This window comes from Macaca nemestrina, chromosome 8 (assembly GCF_043159975.1).
Source record: "Macaca nemestrina isolate mMacNem1 chromosome 8, mMacNem.hap1, whole genome shotgun sequence".
In the NCBI taxonomy this organism is placed as follows: domain Eukaryota; kingdom Metazoa; phylum Chordata; class Mammalia; order Primates; family Cercopithecidae; genus Macaca; species Macaca nemestrina.
In genome coordinates, this window is record NC_092132.1 from 125,735,849 (window position 1) to 125,752,395 (window position 16,547).

The following is a 16,547-nucleotide window of genomic DNA, read 5'->3' on the forward strand; positions in this document are numbered from 1 at the left end:
CATTTATAACTTTACATATGGATGTCATACAGTACAAACAAAATTGTACATGTTTTAAATGACACAAGTCTATTTTAACTTCTAAGAGAAAAAGTTGCCAATGATCCCAGTGCAAGTGCAGGTAAAAAACCTAGGTTAGCAGGTCAACAAATGAGAGAATGCAGATAAAGACCATCCACAGTGCCTAGCACACAGAAAATGCCCAAAAACTGTTAACAATTATTATAACATGATATTAGCACAGTCTCTATTTTAATTGTCATACACTTTACATGTATATTTTATATTCTGTATGTATTTTAATTTATACATTTTCTATATTTTATATACATATTTTAAAAAACAAGTTTGTGCTTCTCCAGGAAATGTGCATGCGGAAAAAAAAAAGAAAAAGAAAAAAAATACATATCTATTGTCAGAAGTCCTAAGACCTGGGGCTGGCAGTGGCTCACACCTGTAATCCCAGTACTTTGGGAGGCAGAGGTGGGCAGATCACCTGAGGTCAGGAGTTCGAGACCGGCCTAGCCAATATGGCAAAACCCCAACTCTACTAAAAATACAAAAATTAGCCGAGCATGGTGGTGTGTGCCTGTAGTCCCAGCTACAAGGGAGGCTGAGGTACGAGAATCACTTAAACCAGGGAGGCGGAGGCTGCAGTGAGCCAAGATCATGCCACTGCGCTCCTGGGCAACAGCGTGAGACCGTGTCTCAAAAAAAAAAAAAAAAAAGTCCTGAGTAATACAGGCATCAATTAGTCAAGTGACCTGAAGCAACAGAATTATCACAGTCTCAGATTCCTTACTTTGAATTAGTAAAAAGAGTATACATAAACTAAGAGGGGAAGACACTACCTCAAGAATCAATTTGCTGCAATTAGTAAATTATGCAACATGACTTTCCGGCAATTCCTTTAAACTTCTGCATTTCTTGCTATTCATTTTTGGTTTGGGGTAGCCTTGTTTTATATAATTTTCCTTTGCAGCCATACAGCCCATTCGCAAACAGAAAGCCACAGCTATAGCCACCAAGTTATTAAATCAAATGTTGTCAGAGAGAAAATCAAACCACCCAGATGTGCCAGCTCCTAGTGAAGTGCACCAGACCTTGCACAGTCTTGGACCTGGAGAAGCTGGACAAGGTTTTTCCTGCTGGCTTCACCTAGCTATCACAATTTTAGGAAATTATCATCTCATTCGTTCAAGGGACATTTTTAAAAATAGAGTGGGCAGAGATAAAAAATACAGCTTACCAACACTTTAAGGAGTAAGCCCTGAGAACGATCTCCACTCTCTTGCCTGAGGTCTAGCCAGAAGCCAAGCCTCTTAACCTGAGAGGCAGAGTCCCCATCCAGAAAGTTCCTGACGCCAAGAGTGCACTACAGATGCTACTGGGGAGAGAGCATGAAAATAACTCCCCTGGAATGATATTTACATCAGAAAAATAATTTTGTATCTCTCTCTCTCTTTTTTTTTTTTTTTTTAGAGACAGGGTCTCCTTCTATCACCCAGGCTGGAGCACAGTGGCACAATCACAGCTCACCGCAGCCTTGACTTACCATGCTCAAGCAATCCCCCCCACCTCAGCTTCCCAAGAACCTGGGATTACAGGCATGCATGATGCCTGGCTAATGTCTTCTATTTTTTTGTAGTGATGGGGTCTCCCTATGTCAGCCAGGCTGGTCTCAAGCAATCCGCCCGCCTCAGTCTCCTAAAGTGCTTGGACTACAGGCGTGAGCCACTGTGTCCGGCACTATCATTTTCATTTGGAAAAAAAAAAAATGGTGCATTCTGACCTCATCACTTCCACAGACCTTGCAGTCTGCAAGGATGTATGCTATGCTGATCTCTGAACTGGTTCTCTCCACCACCGCTCCTCACCTAGGCTACTGCGAGTCTTTTTGCTTCTGCTCTTTTCCCCATAGTTCCATAAAAATCATGTGTCTCCTCTGTTCAACACCCTCCAAGGGCATCCTAAGGCAGAGAGGATAAAACCCAGACAAGCGTGACCTGCGCTGTCCTGCACCTGCTGGCCCTACCGCCTACTCCAACCTCCTTCAAACGTGCCACCCAGATGCACTGGGTATTGCTTCTGGCGCTTGCCATTCCCCATACATCCCTCCAGAATGTACGTGGCGTTCTCGCTCGCTTCATTCAGGCTTCTGCTCGAATGTCATCCCTTCTAAGAGCCCTTCCAAGGCACCCTGTGTAAATTAGCCATACCCTTTATGAAGAAAAGAATGAAAAACTAAGACTCAGGGATGGGCTGCCAAGAGACTGTCTCAGCAATCAGTGAGTATACAGTGTGAAGAGAAGCAACGTCTCGAGTGAGCTAGACTACACTGTTAGTAACTGAAAGACGTCCCTTTCCTAACAGCCCACGTGTTACAACTCCAAAAGGACAGATTCTAAAACGGCCACCCTACTTACTATTTTCCAGAGTATAAAGCAGAGTAAGGAAGATGTGTCAACTGGTCAAAGTAGTAACTGAAACCAAAATTTTTAATGGGACTATCTATCAAGAAGAGATTACTTGGCGTTTCTGCCTCCAGAGAGTTGAGTAAGCTTCTGCCAGACCCAGTCTTCCCTCAGATGACAACTATAACCTCTGCACAAAAATCCCAAAAAAGCAATTTCCAGAAGGCACTAGAGAGTCAACAAAAGACAACCAATTATGGAGAGGTGCTAAAATTCAGAGGGAGGGAGTTACTGGTACAGGGAGAATTACTGTTGCTTCACCCTGAGAGCAAGCCAGAGTTGGTACCAAGAAAGACTGCTAAAACTCTCATACGAAACCTATGGTCTTTCTGGCCTGTAAAGGAAATGTATAAGGTAACCATAGCCCCTAGAAAGAAAGGAGAAAAATCCAGAAAGGAGAAAGCCAGAGAGGGGGAGCTCCAAGTTCTGTGTAGAAACTGCTCTGTCTCTGGCCCACCCCTAAGCCATGCATGCTTGGTGCAGGCTGTAAGCAGAGCAGCTACATATAAAATAACTCAACATGCGAGTGGCCATTCACGAGACAGGGCTTTTAGTCTGAGTCAATACAACTAACCACCTACTAAAACAAAAATATCAACACTTTCTAGAATAAACATCAAAGAAAACCATGCTGAGGCATACCACAAACTGCTGAAAACCAAATAAAAAAAAATTTCAAAAGTAGCCAGAGAAAACCACACCTTACATACAAGGAAACAAAAATCTGAAAACCACTGACATATCGTCAGAAACAACAGAGGCCTGGAAACAGTGGAACATCTGTCAGGTGCCATGAAAGTGGTGGTCCCCAATACAGTGGAGAGTTTTTCAAAAGCCTAGACCTCAAATCCTTTGGCATAACAATACTCTCTAGTTGGCTTTCATTAGGTATTTTGTTGTTGTGCTCCAGGAGCTAAGGGACCTGATTCACATGTTTACAAAATATACAAGAGCCAGGGAGAGAGCAGACACCCACCATCGCCCCTCTGTTTAGTAGTCCTACCCCATTCAACAGGAGACCCATTTCAACTGGTGACACTTCTCCCATCTCTCTACAAGTCCTGCCTCCTTGCCCCGCCACCATCCCATTCGTGCTGAAGTTCTCTTTACACAGAGCATTTGAAACAGGACTGTTCAAGGGTGGTGGCAATAAAGATCACCTTCACTCTAAGCTAGATCTTTGTATGTAAGTAATTATTTAAAAGAATGAGAAATTTTAACATGTAAGTCCTATGGGGGATCCCTAAGACAATCCTTCTCCACTTAAAATAGCTGGTACTCAATAGACTTCACAGCCCACAAACATCCAGCACTTATGCCTATTGTTAGTGGGAACCTGAGCATAAGAGAAGCCCGTAATGCCCAGCACTTTCTGAAGTGGCACGGAGGTTCCTGGGTAGATCCACTGATGCCTGGGAACCTTGGTTTAAGCTAGCATACTGAATTGGCTATATCTACATCTTGACGGAAAACCCACTCTGAGGTGTATCATAGTAGTGCCATTTTTCTATAGCAGAGAGGGCTGCCAGTCTCTTTCTAGCTCTGATACCCAGGTACATCCAAGATGTCAGCAACTTCAACTGCAGGCCAGAACACCTGCCTCTCCTAGATACAAAGCACAACCAGAATATTTGCAGGATGGAGTGAAATTCTCCATCTGAAGCTACTTCCTCTTTTTTAAAAGGATCAGAAAAAAAACTTGTAATGCTAATATGAGAAAGCTGTTTAGAACGGCCTATTTGTAAAGTTTCTGGCATTTTCCATTAGGTATTATTGCGATGGGCTGCCCAACAGTCAGGACAACTTATTTCCCACGAGAGTTTTTTAAAAAGGATTCATTCTGGTAAGTTCTCGATGAATTTCAGTCAACTGGGGTGGTACTAGCTTCTCTACGTCCCTATCAAAATCAAAGAAAACTCAGGAAAAATGGAAAACAATGGCTTCTCTATTATTCCACTATTTGAGGAGCATCTATCTTTCACAGAGCAAATCCTTCTTTAATTTCAATGACAAAGTTGTAACAGAAAGAAAAAAAGTGAACTTTGAGAAGTCTATTAAAAAAACTCATTTACAAAACTTTGCTTAATATACAAAATAAACAGGGATAAAAAGGATTTATAACCCTACAGTCTTTGAATAGCTTCTGATTATAAATTCAATTAAATAAAAAAATAAGATTAGCAGCAGTAAGAAAAAATTTAAAGCAAAGAGGTACTTTGCACAGAAGGAAGTAGGCAGTAACAACTATGACACAAACAGAAATGATGCAGAGAGGATACAAGAAGCCTTTATGAGTGAAGTCAGTTAAAGCTGCCCACAGCATAGGCAAGACAAACATATTGGCTTCCATCTCCTTTAACATTAAGGGGCAAGAAGGAATCAAGTAAGTGAGCACCTTTCTAGAATTCTTAGTTGTCTTATCTTAGATTCCTCTTTAATGCAAGATCAAAAAAGCTAATTATCAAAGATCACAAAATGACTACTTAATCCCAGGTCTGTATCACGCCAAATCTCATACTTATTATACCATGCTGCTGCTTAGAAAAACAATTCAAATAAATTGGCTTCCCAATGAAATACATTTTTTAAAAAACTAGACTTCTAGCAATGTGTGGCCCATCAGACCTTTTGCTACCTTTTGCCGGAAAGTAACTACATATGCAGCAGGTTAAATAGTTGGCAGTCTGCTTAAGACCTGCTCTAAGGCTGCACATTTAAGAGAGATGGTCGCCATCTCTCTTCTAGAATGCCAAGTTTCATTCTGAAGTGGATACACTCCTCAGAACTAAAGCCCTGTCCTACATATTTAGCTATTATTTTTCCTGTAAAATACAGCACCTAACCATGAGATGAAGTAAAGAATGAGAAAGAACCTACAAGACACCCTGGAAGGTTCCACTGGAGTTGGTTCTCCAACTCCAAAATATCAAACCCCAACCCCAGTCTTCCAAAAGACTTCTATGAATACCTGGAAAATGACACAGGCCTTCCTAAACCCTTTGGGAGGTGACTAAAGCTGCCGCTTCTGGAATCAGACACACTAAAGCTCAGCTTCTCCATTACTCACCATGATCTTGGGCAAATTCATTAACCTAAGCCTCAGCTCCCATATGAATAAGTTGAAGAAACAGTGATAATGATATGTCACAAAATGCTTATTATAGTGACTAGATGCTAAGTGCTTCCTAAATGGTAGCTTATCATTATCATCATCATCTTGTTGTGACATGGAAGAAGTCTATGGGATAACCGACAAGGTTTTGTATATTGAATATACAATCAGTTTTGGTTTTGGGGATCCTAGATTTAGGAAGTGAGTAACAGCAACAGAACTACCAAGGCTTGAAAAAGCAGCAAGCAAATCCTTCAGGAAGAAAGGAAACTATACAGGTTTTTCATGAGTATGCATGTATTCTCCTCTACTAGAAGTCACTATTGCTAAAGTGAAGGAAGATGGAAAAGGGATTAAGAGTGACACTATTTCATGCACCAAAACGAACTCTTCATTTTTCTATTACCATGATGGGGACGCCAATGTCAGGCCACAGAAGGTCCTCTGATGGCAGCTTGGGAGAATTCCACACCACCACGACCTTGTTCAGGTAAGGGAGGCCGTTCAGCCTCTCTAAAGAGTTCATAAGCACTTCCTCCCGCTCATAAGTCAACATCACCACTGTGAACTGCTCTCGGGGAACATTGCCTCCAAGCGCTGCCTGAAACTCCTTGCCAGAACCCCCAGCTCCACCACCAATAGGCCGAAAGCCAGTCCCTGAGCCCAAGAATTTGGCCTCTGAGGGCAACACAGGGTCAAAGGGAGTGTGGGGGAAAAGATGGAAAGGCCCTGGGGCAGAGTTCCAGCTGCGGTAAAAGTCAGTGACAGTCAGAGTGAAATTGCGGAGGTATCTGGGTGAGGCGTAGGGCGGCTCCGTCTCCACTGGCCCCAGGTCCAAGTCCCCGTTGTCAGCCATGTTGGGGTCGGTTCCAGCCGCCTTGCCTGAACGGTGGGGGATCTCAGCTGCCGCCTCTTCCCGTATGGGAGCGGCTGGGATCTGGATGCGAGTCCTAATCATCGCCAGCACAGTATTAAAAATACTGTCAGCAGTGGAGAAGTAAGTCTCCCAGAGAAAGCGGCCTTGCCGCCTCATAGCCAGGAGGTCACTATCGGAGAGGCTTCTGAGCAGGAAATGAACCTCGGTAACACGAGGCTTGGGCACCACCAGGGCCGCCTCGTTCCACTGCAGCATGTCCTGGTAGGGAAGCTGGACCTGCTCCCCGAGCACCACCGGGACGGCACCAACTTCCAAGGCTTCAAAGAGCCGTGTTGCACACCCAGAGGAAATAACCAAGCGAGGGTCCCCGGGGGTGATGATGAGGGCGAAGGTGGAGAGCTTCAGCAATTCCAAGCGGTCCTCCCGCTCCCCACACAGCGCCCACTCAGTCGGCAGGCTGGGTTTGGGCTGGTTTTTGCAGGTGAATTCCACCAGGACCTGATCCAGCTTGCTGTCCTGCACCGCCTTCAGGGTGGCAATGATCCGGTCATCGTAGTCAGCAGGAGGGTCGCCCTCCATTTCCTCTTCGAAGGAGCGGGCCTCCTGAAGACTAGACCTCAGAGACTCAATCTTCTCGCCCTGGAAGGTGAAGAGATATTTCCGCTTCACCGGCACCTGTGGTGGGATTTCCATGAAGTTGGGCTCAGACATGGCATGGACCAGCGGCGATACGACCAAGTCAAAGCCAGGTCTGTACTGGACAGCGTAGAAGGTGGACTGGGCCACCATGGCACGGCCAGTACTGACGTTATATAGGAGGTTCTGTGTATCTGACTTACGCGACAGATTGATGATGACATGGTTGTGTCCATCTGTCCGCCAGTGTGGCAGGGAATGCAACTGCTTCTCCAGCTCAGCAGGCCGCAGCACCACCGGCTCCTGCATCTCTCCCACTAGTATCACGTAAAGGCAGGCAATGTCTGCGTTTTCTGTAACATAAACGTTAGCTCGTGCTGTCGCCTGAAAAGCCTGCTTGACCAAGGGATCCAGGTAGCTGCCAAAGACAAACTGGTCACTGTCATAGACATAGACCGGAAAGCCAGAGGTGAGAGGGCAACGAGAATAATCAAAGCAGTTGTGCAGCCGGCAGCCCCGAGTGGCCTTCGGGGGAGGGAGGCCTGCATCGTCCTTCTCTGGGAGCAGTCGGATGGGCAGGGACAGCTTGGGCTGGTTCTGGGCCATGAGCTCCTTGTAGGAATGCTCGGTCTGGCTGATGACATTCTTGAGCTGGAGCAGGTCCTGCTTGGCATTCTCGATGCTCTTCTTACAGGCTTCGATCTTCAGATTCAGCTTGGCGATCTCGCTGTTCAGCTCTTGGCGCTTGGCCTCCAGCTGCAGGAGCTCTTCACTCACCGACTCCCGGATGCGGCACAGATCCAGCACGTGCTTCACCTCGCACAGCTCGTTCCCCACCCGGGGGCCAAAAATCCGCTTGCCTGCCTCATCAGCCTCATCCAGAGTGGTGAGGTAATAGTGGGCGATGAGCGGGAAGAAGACCAGGATGACAAAGAGCGTGAAGCTGAGCCACGTGAGGCGAATGCGGTTGGACCAACGCAGCATGCAGGTCTGACCTCCGTTCCCCACGCCCCCATTCCGCAGCATGGTATAGCCTGTCATGAGTCCTCTGCAGCCTGCCCCCCAGATCACGTCGGGTCACTCGCCATAACCATGGGTTGCTATTCCACAAAACTATCTCTGTTTCACTGACGCGTTTCCGGAAGAGTTAGTGTGCTCCCTGGACAAGGCACCAAATAAAATGGAAATTTCATTTTCCTCAGCTGCAGCTGAAATGGTCTCTGACCCTATTCCAGAAGATTTTAAGTTCTGGCTGTTGACCAAAGAACATGTCCTTAATCTTTATCAAACGGTAAAAGGTGCCACATTCTTGCTGCGATGAAAGGGAGGAAGTACCTGATGATGAAACCCAGAAAAAACACCCTGGAATCAGACAGACTTTCTCAACTGCCATAGCTCTTGTTTCTTGGCTTTGCTGACCAACAAGTATGCATAGTGTCAATTCACAGTTATACAGTAATGGGTTAGAACAGAAATAAATGCCAGCTTCTTACGATGCCTTTGCCAACAATCAGGCCTGCAAAAGAAAGAGAACCATGTCAGTCTTGAAGAGATTATGTTCAACACCCCCACCACCATACATTTCTAGAAAATGCTTAAATCTTAGATGGAACAACGGCTAGAACACTGGCTGTGTCTCAAAGAACATTACAATGACAATGTAGAGATGCTGTTTGTTGTTTGGTACGGGTATTTTACTTGGGGCAATAAATGGATAAGTGCCCCCAAAAAGCTGCAGTTTACAACCCCTCCCCACTTCTTATTTAACTGGATCTAGAGTGGCATTACAGTCCTATAACACAATGACCAACTAAATTCACGGGACAAAGATGTCCACAGTCTCATTTTCTTATCTGTTCCATACCTGGGCATCCTCTTTAGATGAAGAGAAATACCTTCCTAGCCAACTTGGGTAGTTTATGTTTACTCCTAACCTGTAAGTCTTCTTTGGAAATACTTTACAAAAAAAGACTCTGAAAAGCTCAATTTGTTCAACATAGAGTTGAAAGGGTTGAAGAGAACTCTTTTGATCTGTATCCAGTAGTAGATGCAGTAATCCTGAGACAAAATGTATTTCCCAGTTTGCTTCTCATTTATCTTCCATTAGCAGACATCATGTGCTCTTTCTTAAAATATAAATAGTAACTTGCTCTTTTAGAAAGAACACTATACTTAGAAATGAGAGACATTCGTTCTCATTCTTTGCTGACAGATTTGCTATCAGACCTCGGTTTCCTAGTCTTCTAAAATGGAGATAGGTGCATGGAGACGGCAGGGCACCACAATGCTGTGACACAAAGTAGAGTGGACGGGAGGATGCTTGAAGCGACTCAGTCCCTCAACGACACTCCCAGCCCTGCTCTCTCACCAAGCTTCACTGCCACTGACTACAGAGGCTTGCCACTTGCTTTCCCTCAAACTCAACAGAGCTGGAAGCAAATCATAATATTCTATGCCAGGGAATATTCCCGGTTTCTTTTTTCATTCTTCCAAAAAATATTCACCATACTCTTAACAGGGCTAAGACATGCTAAATATAACTGTGGGAGAATCTAGGATGTATAATCCTTGACCTCATGGAACTTCCTTCAGCCTAAGAGATAAGATATAAACAAACAAGGGTACACGTAGCATAAAATGAGTAGGAATTCACAGAGGCACAACCACTTTTTCTAGCCTCTACCTCTGTCAAAGATGTTTAACTATTAAAGGTGTAATAGTCTTCTCTCCTTTTTACCATTTTTATAAACATAATTTTTTTTCAGAATAAAGATTTCTTAAAACATTCTAACATTTTTTCAAGTAACATTTGATTTCATTGTAACATTTGATATTAAATTTTAATCTGTCAATAAATTATAATAACAATTTCTAAAGAAAAGGGGACATTAGGCCGGGCATGGTGGCTCACGCCTGTAATCCCAGCACTTTGGGAGGCCAAGGCGGGTGGATCACCTGAGGTCAGGAGTTTGAGACCAGCCTGGCCAACATGGAGAAACCCCATCTCTACTAAAAATACAAAATTAGCTGGGTGTGGTGGCACGCAACTGTAATCCCAGCTACTCAGGAGGCTGAGGCAGGAGAATCACCTGAACCCGGGAGGCGGAGGTTGCAGTGAGCGGAGATCCCACAATTGCACCCCAGCCTGGGCAACAAGAGTGAAACTCCATCTCTTAAAAAAAAAAAAGAAAGAAAAGAGGATATTAGAATTGGCTAACAGCAAAGAATGAGAGGAGGGAAATGATGGTGTGAGTCACTTCGTCCATTAGAAAGAACATCTGACAAGACATCAGACCTCAAGTTGATGATAATATTAATAAAAGTTTTAAGTATTTGGATAATCTAAACTTGGATAATTAGCAGCTGACCAAATACTCGAATTTACATTATCCTTGTGATTCACGTTTAAATCTCTTGCTTTCAAAAGAATCTTCTTTGCACTTATGACCAAATTGTAACAAAGAAACAACAGAATGGAAGAAAAAGAAAAGAAGGCATAATCACGTAATCACCGCAATCCAGCTGACTCATTCCTTTCTCACCATGTGTTTCAGGATCCTTCCTTCCTCTGACTTGTGTAGCATTACACTTCAACACATGATTTCTTGAAAGAGTGAACCTCCAGGGCTTGCTCTCCTGATTAAAAAAAATTAAGCAAAAACAAAAATAGAACAGTGACACGCTATTAGAAAATACTCAATACTGAAAGTGCTATTAAACAACTTATTTACTGTCCCCTATGAAAAGATTTCTCTCATGTATATGAGGTCACCGAATAATTTACTGTCCAAACAGACTCTTTGAAGTGGAAAGGTAGACTTTTAATAAACACACCGCAACAAGTGGTATACAAGGGGACTCACGCAGGCAAACCATCCAGACAGACGTTACCTATTTATGTGCTCTAAGGTGGAATAAAACCAAACACTAAAATATGGAAAAGTCCTTACTTGTTGAAAGTATATACTGAGATATTTACAGATGAAATATTATTGGAATTTGCTTCAAAATAAACAGGATGAGGGTGGCGGGGAGTGTTTGCAGGTAGAAATCAACCCAAGATCAGCCGTACGCTGACTGCTGTTGACAATGAATGATGGGTACCCATGGGGGCTTATTATATCACGCTCTCTGCTTTTGCCTAGGTTTGAAATTTTTCATACCAAAAATTCAAAAAGATACCACATACAGCGTCTAAACACGGGTTTTTAAAAAGTCATTTGGAGACTGACTATATTTAGTGTAATATTTCTAGTGCTACCAACTTACATATAAGCAGAGCTGAGAGTAAAAACAAACATTCTCACAGAAACCAATAATTCAACAATGATTCAAAAGAATGCATCCCCACTAAATTCCCATCTCTTTTACTGGAGCCAGGCAAAAGCATCATCCATGTCCAATAGCATTAGCATTCCTTCCTAAACAGCTAATTAAATTATTTCAAGCCGAAAGAAAAAGAATACTCTCAGAATCTCTTCTGTCATTCTCTGGAAAATGACAATAAATATATCAGCCTCTAGAATAAATGTCACTGAAATAATAAGGAGGAACCTTCAGATTTTTTACTCCATATACAATGTACATGTCTAATTCATTCTCTGTCACCTGCCACAGCATTTCATGCTTAACTTGCCAGCTGGCCTCCATTCCTGCCCCTGCAATGCACTCCACACACAGCGACCAGGACCATCTTGAAACGTGACTCAGACCACGCCTCCCCTCTTGGTATTTTCAAGGCTGCCCACTGTACTGCCGGGCCCCCCAGACCCATCTCAGTTACCATCACTGTTCCCCTTGCTCTCTCAGCTTCGGCCACACTGGCCTCCTCTTACCTCCTCGACTATGCCAAGCTTCTCGCTCTCACCTGTTTTGTCTGAAATGTTTTTCCCCAGGCTTCTGCCTGGCAGACTCTTTCTTATCCTTCAGGTCTCAACTTTTCCTGGCATTCTCATTTAAAGTTGCCTTTCTTACTCCCTGATGCCCTCTGGCTCCGACCCACTGATTTACTTCCCAGTATCTTTTAATTTATTAATTCCCTCCCTTCCCCACCAAAGCCTAATCCTCAAGGGGAGGAACCCTTTGTGCTTGGATCACTGCTGGGTGGCCAGCACCCAGCCCCGTGTCCGGCACACTGTACACACTCTATAAATATTTGTTAAATAAATGAGTCGTACAAACTCACTTCCTCATCCTACAAACTCTCAATTCTCCCCTGGACTTCCAGGAAGCTGTGCTTTTTTAGTGTTCCATCTACTTCTCTGACTCATCCTCCCTTTCTGCTTTGCTGGGACCCAGTCCTCCTACCTCATACTGAACGTGTTCCCCATGGCTCTCAACATAATGTTAATGAATCCATGAACAAATAATGTATTGAATACACTGTAAACTACAGAGAGAGAACTTCAGAGTCGGGAGGCAGCTGGATGGCCATATGGACCTGCAGCTAGACTACCTGGCTCAGGACGCAGCTCAGCCCTGAGAATTTCGGAATGTTACATAATCTCCCTGAGCTCATTTCCTCCTTTGTAAAGTGAGGCTGAAAATCTCTGCCTACTGCCAAAGTTACTGCACAAAATAAGTAAGATATTATAGATGGAAGAAAAAAAAAAAACGGGAACATGGCTAAAACAGTGCTTAGAGGAAAATGTATGCACGAATTCTTATATTGAAGAAAAGTCTCAAATCACCTATGCTCCTCCTTCAAGAACCCGGAAAAAAAACAAAACCTAAAGAGCAGAAATCAACAAAATCAAAAACAGAAAAGCAGAAGAGAAAAAGCAAAAAGCAAGAAAACAAAGAGGTTTGTCACTGGTTTGACAAACCTGCAAGAGTGACAAAGAAAAAAGGGAAAAGACACAAATTTCCAGTACCAGGAATGAAACAGGGACTACCACTGCAGGCTACAAACAACTCTACACACTTCAGTGAAATGGACCAACTCCTTGGAAAACACAAAGTACCACAACTCATCCAATAGGGAATAATCTAATTCGTTTTATAACTATTAAGTAAATTGACTTCATACTTTTAAAAATCCCAAAAAAGAAATCTCCAGTCCCAGATGGTTTCACTGAAGAATTCTACTAAACATTTAAAGAAAACTAAACACCTACTCTACGCTGTCTCTTCCAGAGGAAGGAACACTTCCCAGTTCATTTTATAAACCTAGCATTGCCCTGACACTAAAGCCAAACAAAGACAGTACTAAAAAAAAAAAAAAAAAAAAAGACCACCACAAGCCAGGCACTGGGGCTCACGTCTATAATCCCAGCACTCCAGAAGGCTGAGGGGAGAGGATGGCCTGAGACCAGCCCTGGCAACACAGTGAGACCCCACCATCTCTAACAACAACAACAACAAAAAATTAAATTAGCCAGGCATGGTCCCAGCTACTCGAAAGGCTGAGGTGGGAGGTGAGATCATACCTGGGTGACAGAGCATGACCCTGCCTCAAAAAAAAGAAAAGAAAAGAAAAGAAAGAAAACTACAAAAAAAATCTCTCATGAATATAGACACAAAAAAACTCAACACAATATTAGGGACAGAATTCAGTGACATATAAAAAGAATCCCATTATATTGCATTTAAGTAGGGAAGTCTTAAGTATTTTAATATAGTTAATCCTATCCAGAAGCATAAAAAGTCTCTCCACTTACACCTTCATTTCTCCTATCAAAGTGTCTTGCATTCTCACCCGTGCTGTGTACCTCATATTAAGGCAGTTTGCATTTTACACTTCCTGCCCATGCCCTCTCCTGGTTCTCTTTCTCTGACCCCTTTTCACTGCTCCCCAAATGTAGCTGTTCCCGCAGGCTTGTCCTCGACCTCTTCTCTGCCTTCACCTCCCAGAATTTGCCAGTGAGCTTCGGTTAGCCCCGGATTGGCTGACTCTCAAATTTACTTTTCCCATCTTCACCTCCCTCCTGATATCCTTTTTCCAGTGGTCAGCAACACAGCCATCTACACGTCAAAGGTCCAATGGCAGCAAGCACATCTTCTATGACTAGAAGGGGATCATGACAGTGTCTTCTCCCAGGGGGAAAAAAACTAAAATAGTTGTATACAGAGATTTATCATTCAGATTGTGGCCAGCGTCCTACCTTTTACTCTTTTCCCTAATTAGACATTTTGGTGACAAATGCAAAGTAGAAATCTCTATCTGCTAGCTATTCACTGAACGGCTGAACCAAGCTGTAGCCCTGGAAAGCTACAATGTAATCACTCTGTTTCAGAGTCTGAGCAGTGGGCTGAGAAGTCGGGGCTCAGAGTTCCCATCCAGAACTGTGCACGTGCTGGTGTTCCCCTTCACCTTCTCACCCCTCCACCTCCAAGTACCGGGCCCTCCTCCTCTCGCATCCCTTATCTCAACAGCAAACTGCGATTATCAGCAGGAACATTACTCACGGCCTTGCTTTCAAGAGTTTGTTGATATAACAACCGTCCTACGACTTGACTTTTCTCCTTGTAAAACAAAAACACTGATATTGAAACTTCCCATCTCGGATCTGGGATATGTCTCTATTTAGGTCTTCTTTCGCGTCTTTTAATAAAACTGTATAATTTTATACGCAGAAAATTATCAGACTACAATGCAGCTCTGACAGAAAGAAAAAAAGTTAAACTACACTAAAACACTCACCTGGAGAGACAGGAGGCGCAACGGGGAAGAATGGAGTCACTGCTCCATCTGGCTATTATGCCTTCCACGTGGAAGGTATGAAGGGAGAACAGGGCGAGAAACAGAGAGGCTAGACGCTTTCCAGATGTTCCCAGTGAAACCTTCAATGGCCTCTAATATCTTAAATAATTATGATAATAGCTAACAGGTACTGAATGCTCACTATATGCCGGGTTAAACCTACTACCACATATTCCTCAACACACTCACTTAATCCTCACAACAATCTCATGAAGTGGATTTACTGTTATTCCTGTTCTGTACATGAGGAAACCAAAGCACAGAGGCTAATTAGCCATAAGTCACCCTTGTTACGTGGTGAAACTTGAATTCAAACCAAAGCAAGCTGACTGTAAGGCTCATACCTTTAATGCCTTAATTATGTTACACTGTCTATATTAATACAAGTAACAATGCAAGCAGGCACACACACATGCCTATCATATGTATTTTTACATTCTCCATATCACTGCTACTCCACTGTAACCATGAATAATAATTACAATTGAAACACATAATATTCCTCCAAAACCGAAAGTCAACACTATATTCAAAGTATCTACCTGCTAAAGAGAATAGCAGACTTAGAGAAAAATATGTTTGCCAGTGTGCCTTTGACCCACCTGTATATCTGTGCTTATAGTACCATTTTCTCTTTTTCATTTAGGTCAAAATGGGCCCATCAAGTGGCAGAACTCCATGACAACCCAGGTGCGGGTTCTACAGAGCTGTCTGCACGTTGCTGCCATTGCTGCCATCACCAGGAGCCCTTCCAATTAGGTAAAGAGAGTTCTCCACAGGAAACCATTTCAGTGAGGTCGTTGAAAGCAGTATTTCAGAGGATTGTTTTGTTTTGAAGTACTAACAACCCAAAAAAACATCATTTCCTGATTTCCTTACTAAGTACAGGCATGACAAACAGCCTGTCAAGGCAAGACAGTACCTAGTTCGTGAAGTCAGGAAGTATGTTAATAAGCACTAAAACACATTTCCCAACGCGATCACTGATTTGTCTTCTGTTTAAAAAAAAGGCACTTCCCAGGGAAGCTAATTGTAGATAAAGAGTAAGCTGTAAGAACTACATATAGACACTTCCCAAGTTACAGGAGACCAAGGCTCTATGTTTTCACAATCCAACGACCACAGTGGTTTCTTACTGGATAATTTAGCCTGGATGAAAAAAGCGAAATAGAACATCCTCAGCAATTAAAAAACAAAATGAAGTGTGAAAAACTGGTTGTGCCTTGACCTACTGACTCGAGAGTGAAGATTATGATGCAACCAGAGAACCGGAGTTTGAGCCACCCTTATGGCTGTTAGAAAGGGAAAACAAGTTATTCTTTGGGTTTAAGAGCAGATTTCTAAATCCCAAGGTGTTCCACAAATGCCACTAGCAGACAAATCACAAAATACAAAAGGAACTCATCAATAAGTGGTGAGCATTCCTTCCGCTGCTCAATATATAGATACTAAAAAGGAAAATGAGGCTATTGATTACCCCAAGTCATCTGTTTATATGGCAACAAACCTGAGCCCAGAAGTCTCAACTCGCTGGGTAAGTCCTCAATTTGAAAATTATGCCATTGCCTTACCTGTTTCCCTTCCCACCAGTTTGCTAATGTCCTACAAATCCAAATCGTATTGTTTTACCAGGCAAGTTTAACTAGGTGTAAAAATCAGATTCACCACTTAAGAATTTTTTCAAATAATAAACCGGGGCCCAAGCTACTTTAACTAAATCGGAATTCCTACGTGTGGGGGGCCAGA

At 43.2% G+C, this 16,547-nt stretch overlaps 1 protein-coding gene across 4 annotated transcripts in view; it reads right to left on the reverse strand.

Annotated features, from left to right (window-relative positions):
• The window catches only part of LOC105481991 (exostosin like glycosyltransferase 3), a 131,210-nt gene that overhangs the window by 28,810 nt on the left and 85,853 nt on the right, over window positions 1-16,547 (reverse strand). For 2 of the 4 annotated variants that reach the window (XM_011741801.2, XM_011741800.3), the window contains exons 2-3: window positions 10,642-10,735; window positions 5,993-8,615 (exon numbers count right to left, since the gene is read on the reverse strand). In XM_011741801.2, the coding sequence (XP_011740103.1) occupies window positions 5,993-8,140 (2,148 nt within the window). In that variant the 5' untranslated portion in view covers window positions 8,141-8,615; window positions 10,642-10,735. Of the gene's footprint in view, window positions 1-5,992; window positions 8,616-10,603; window positions 10,736-16,547 lie in introns of all 4 variants that reach the window. The other 2 variants (XM_011741807.3, XM_071068451.1) reach the window with 2 other exon arrangements.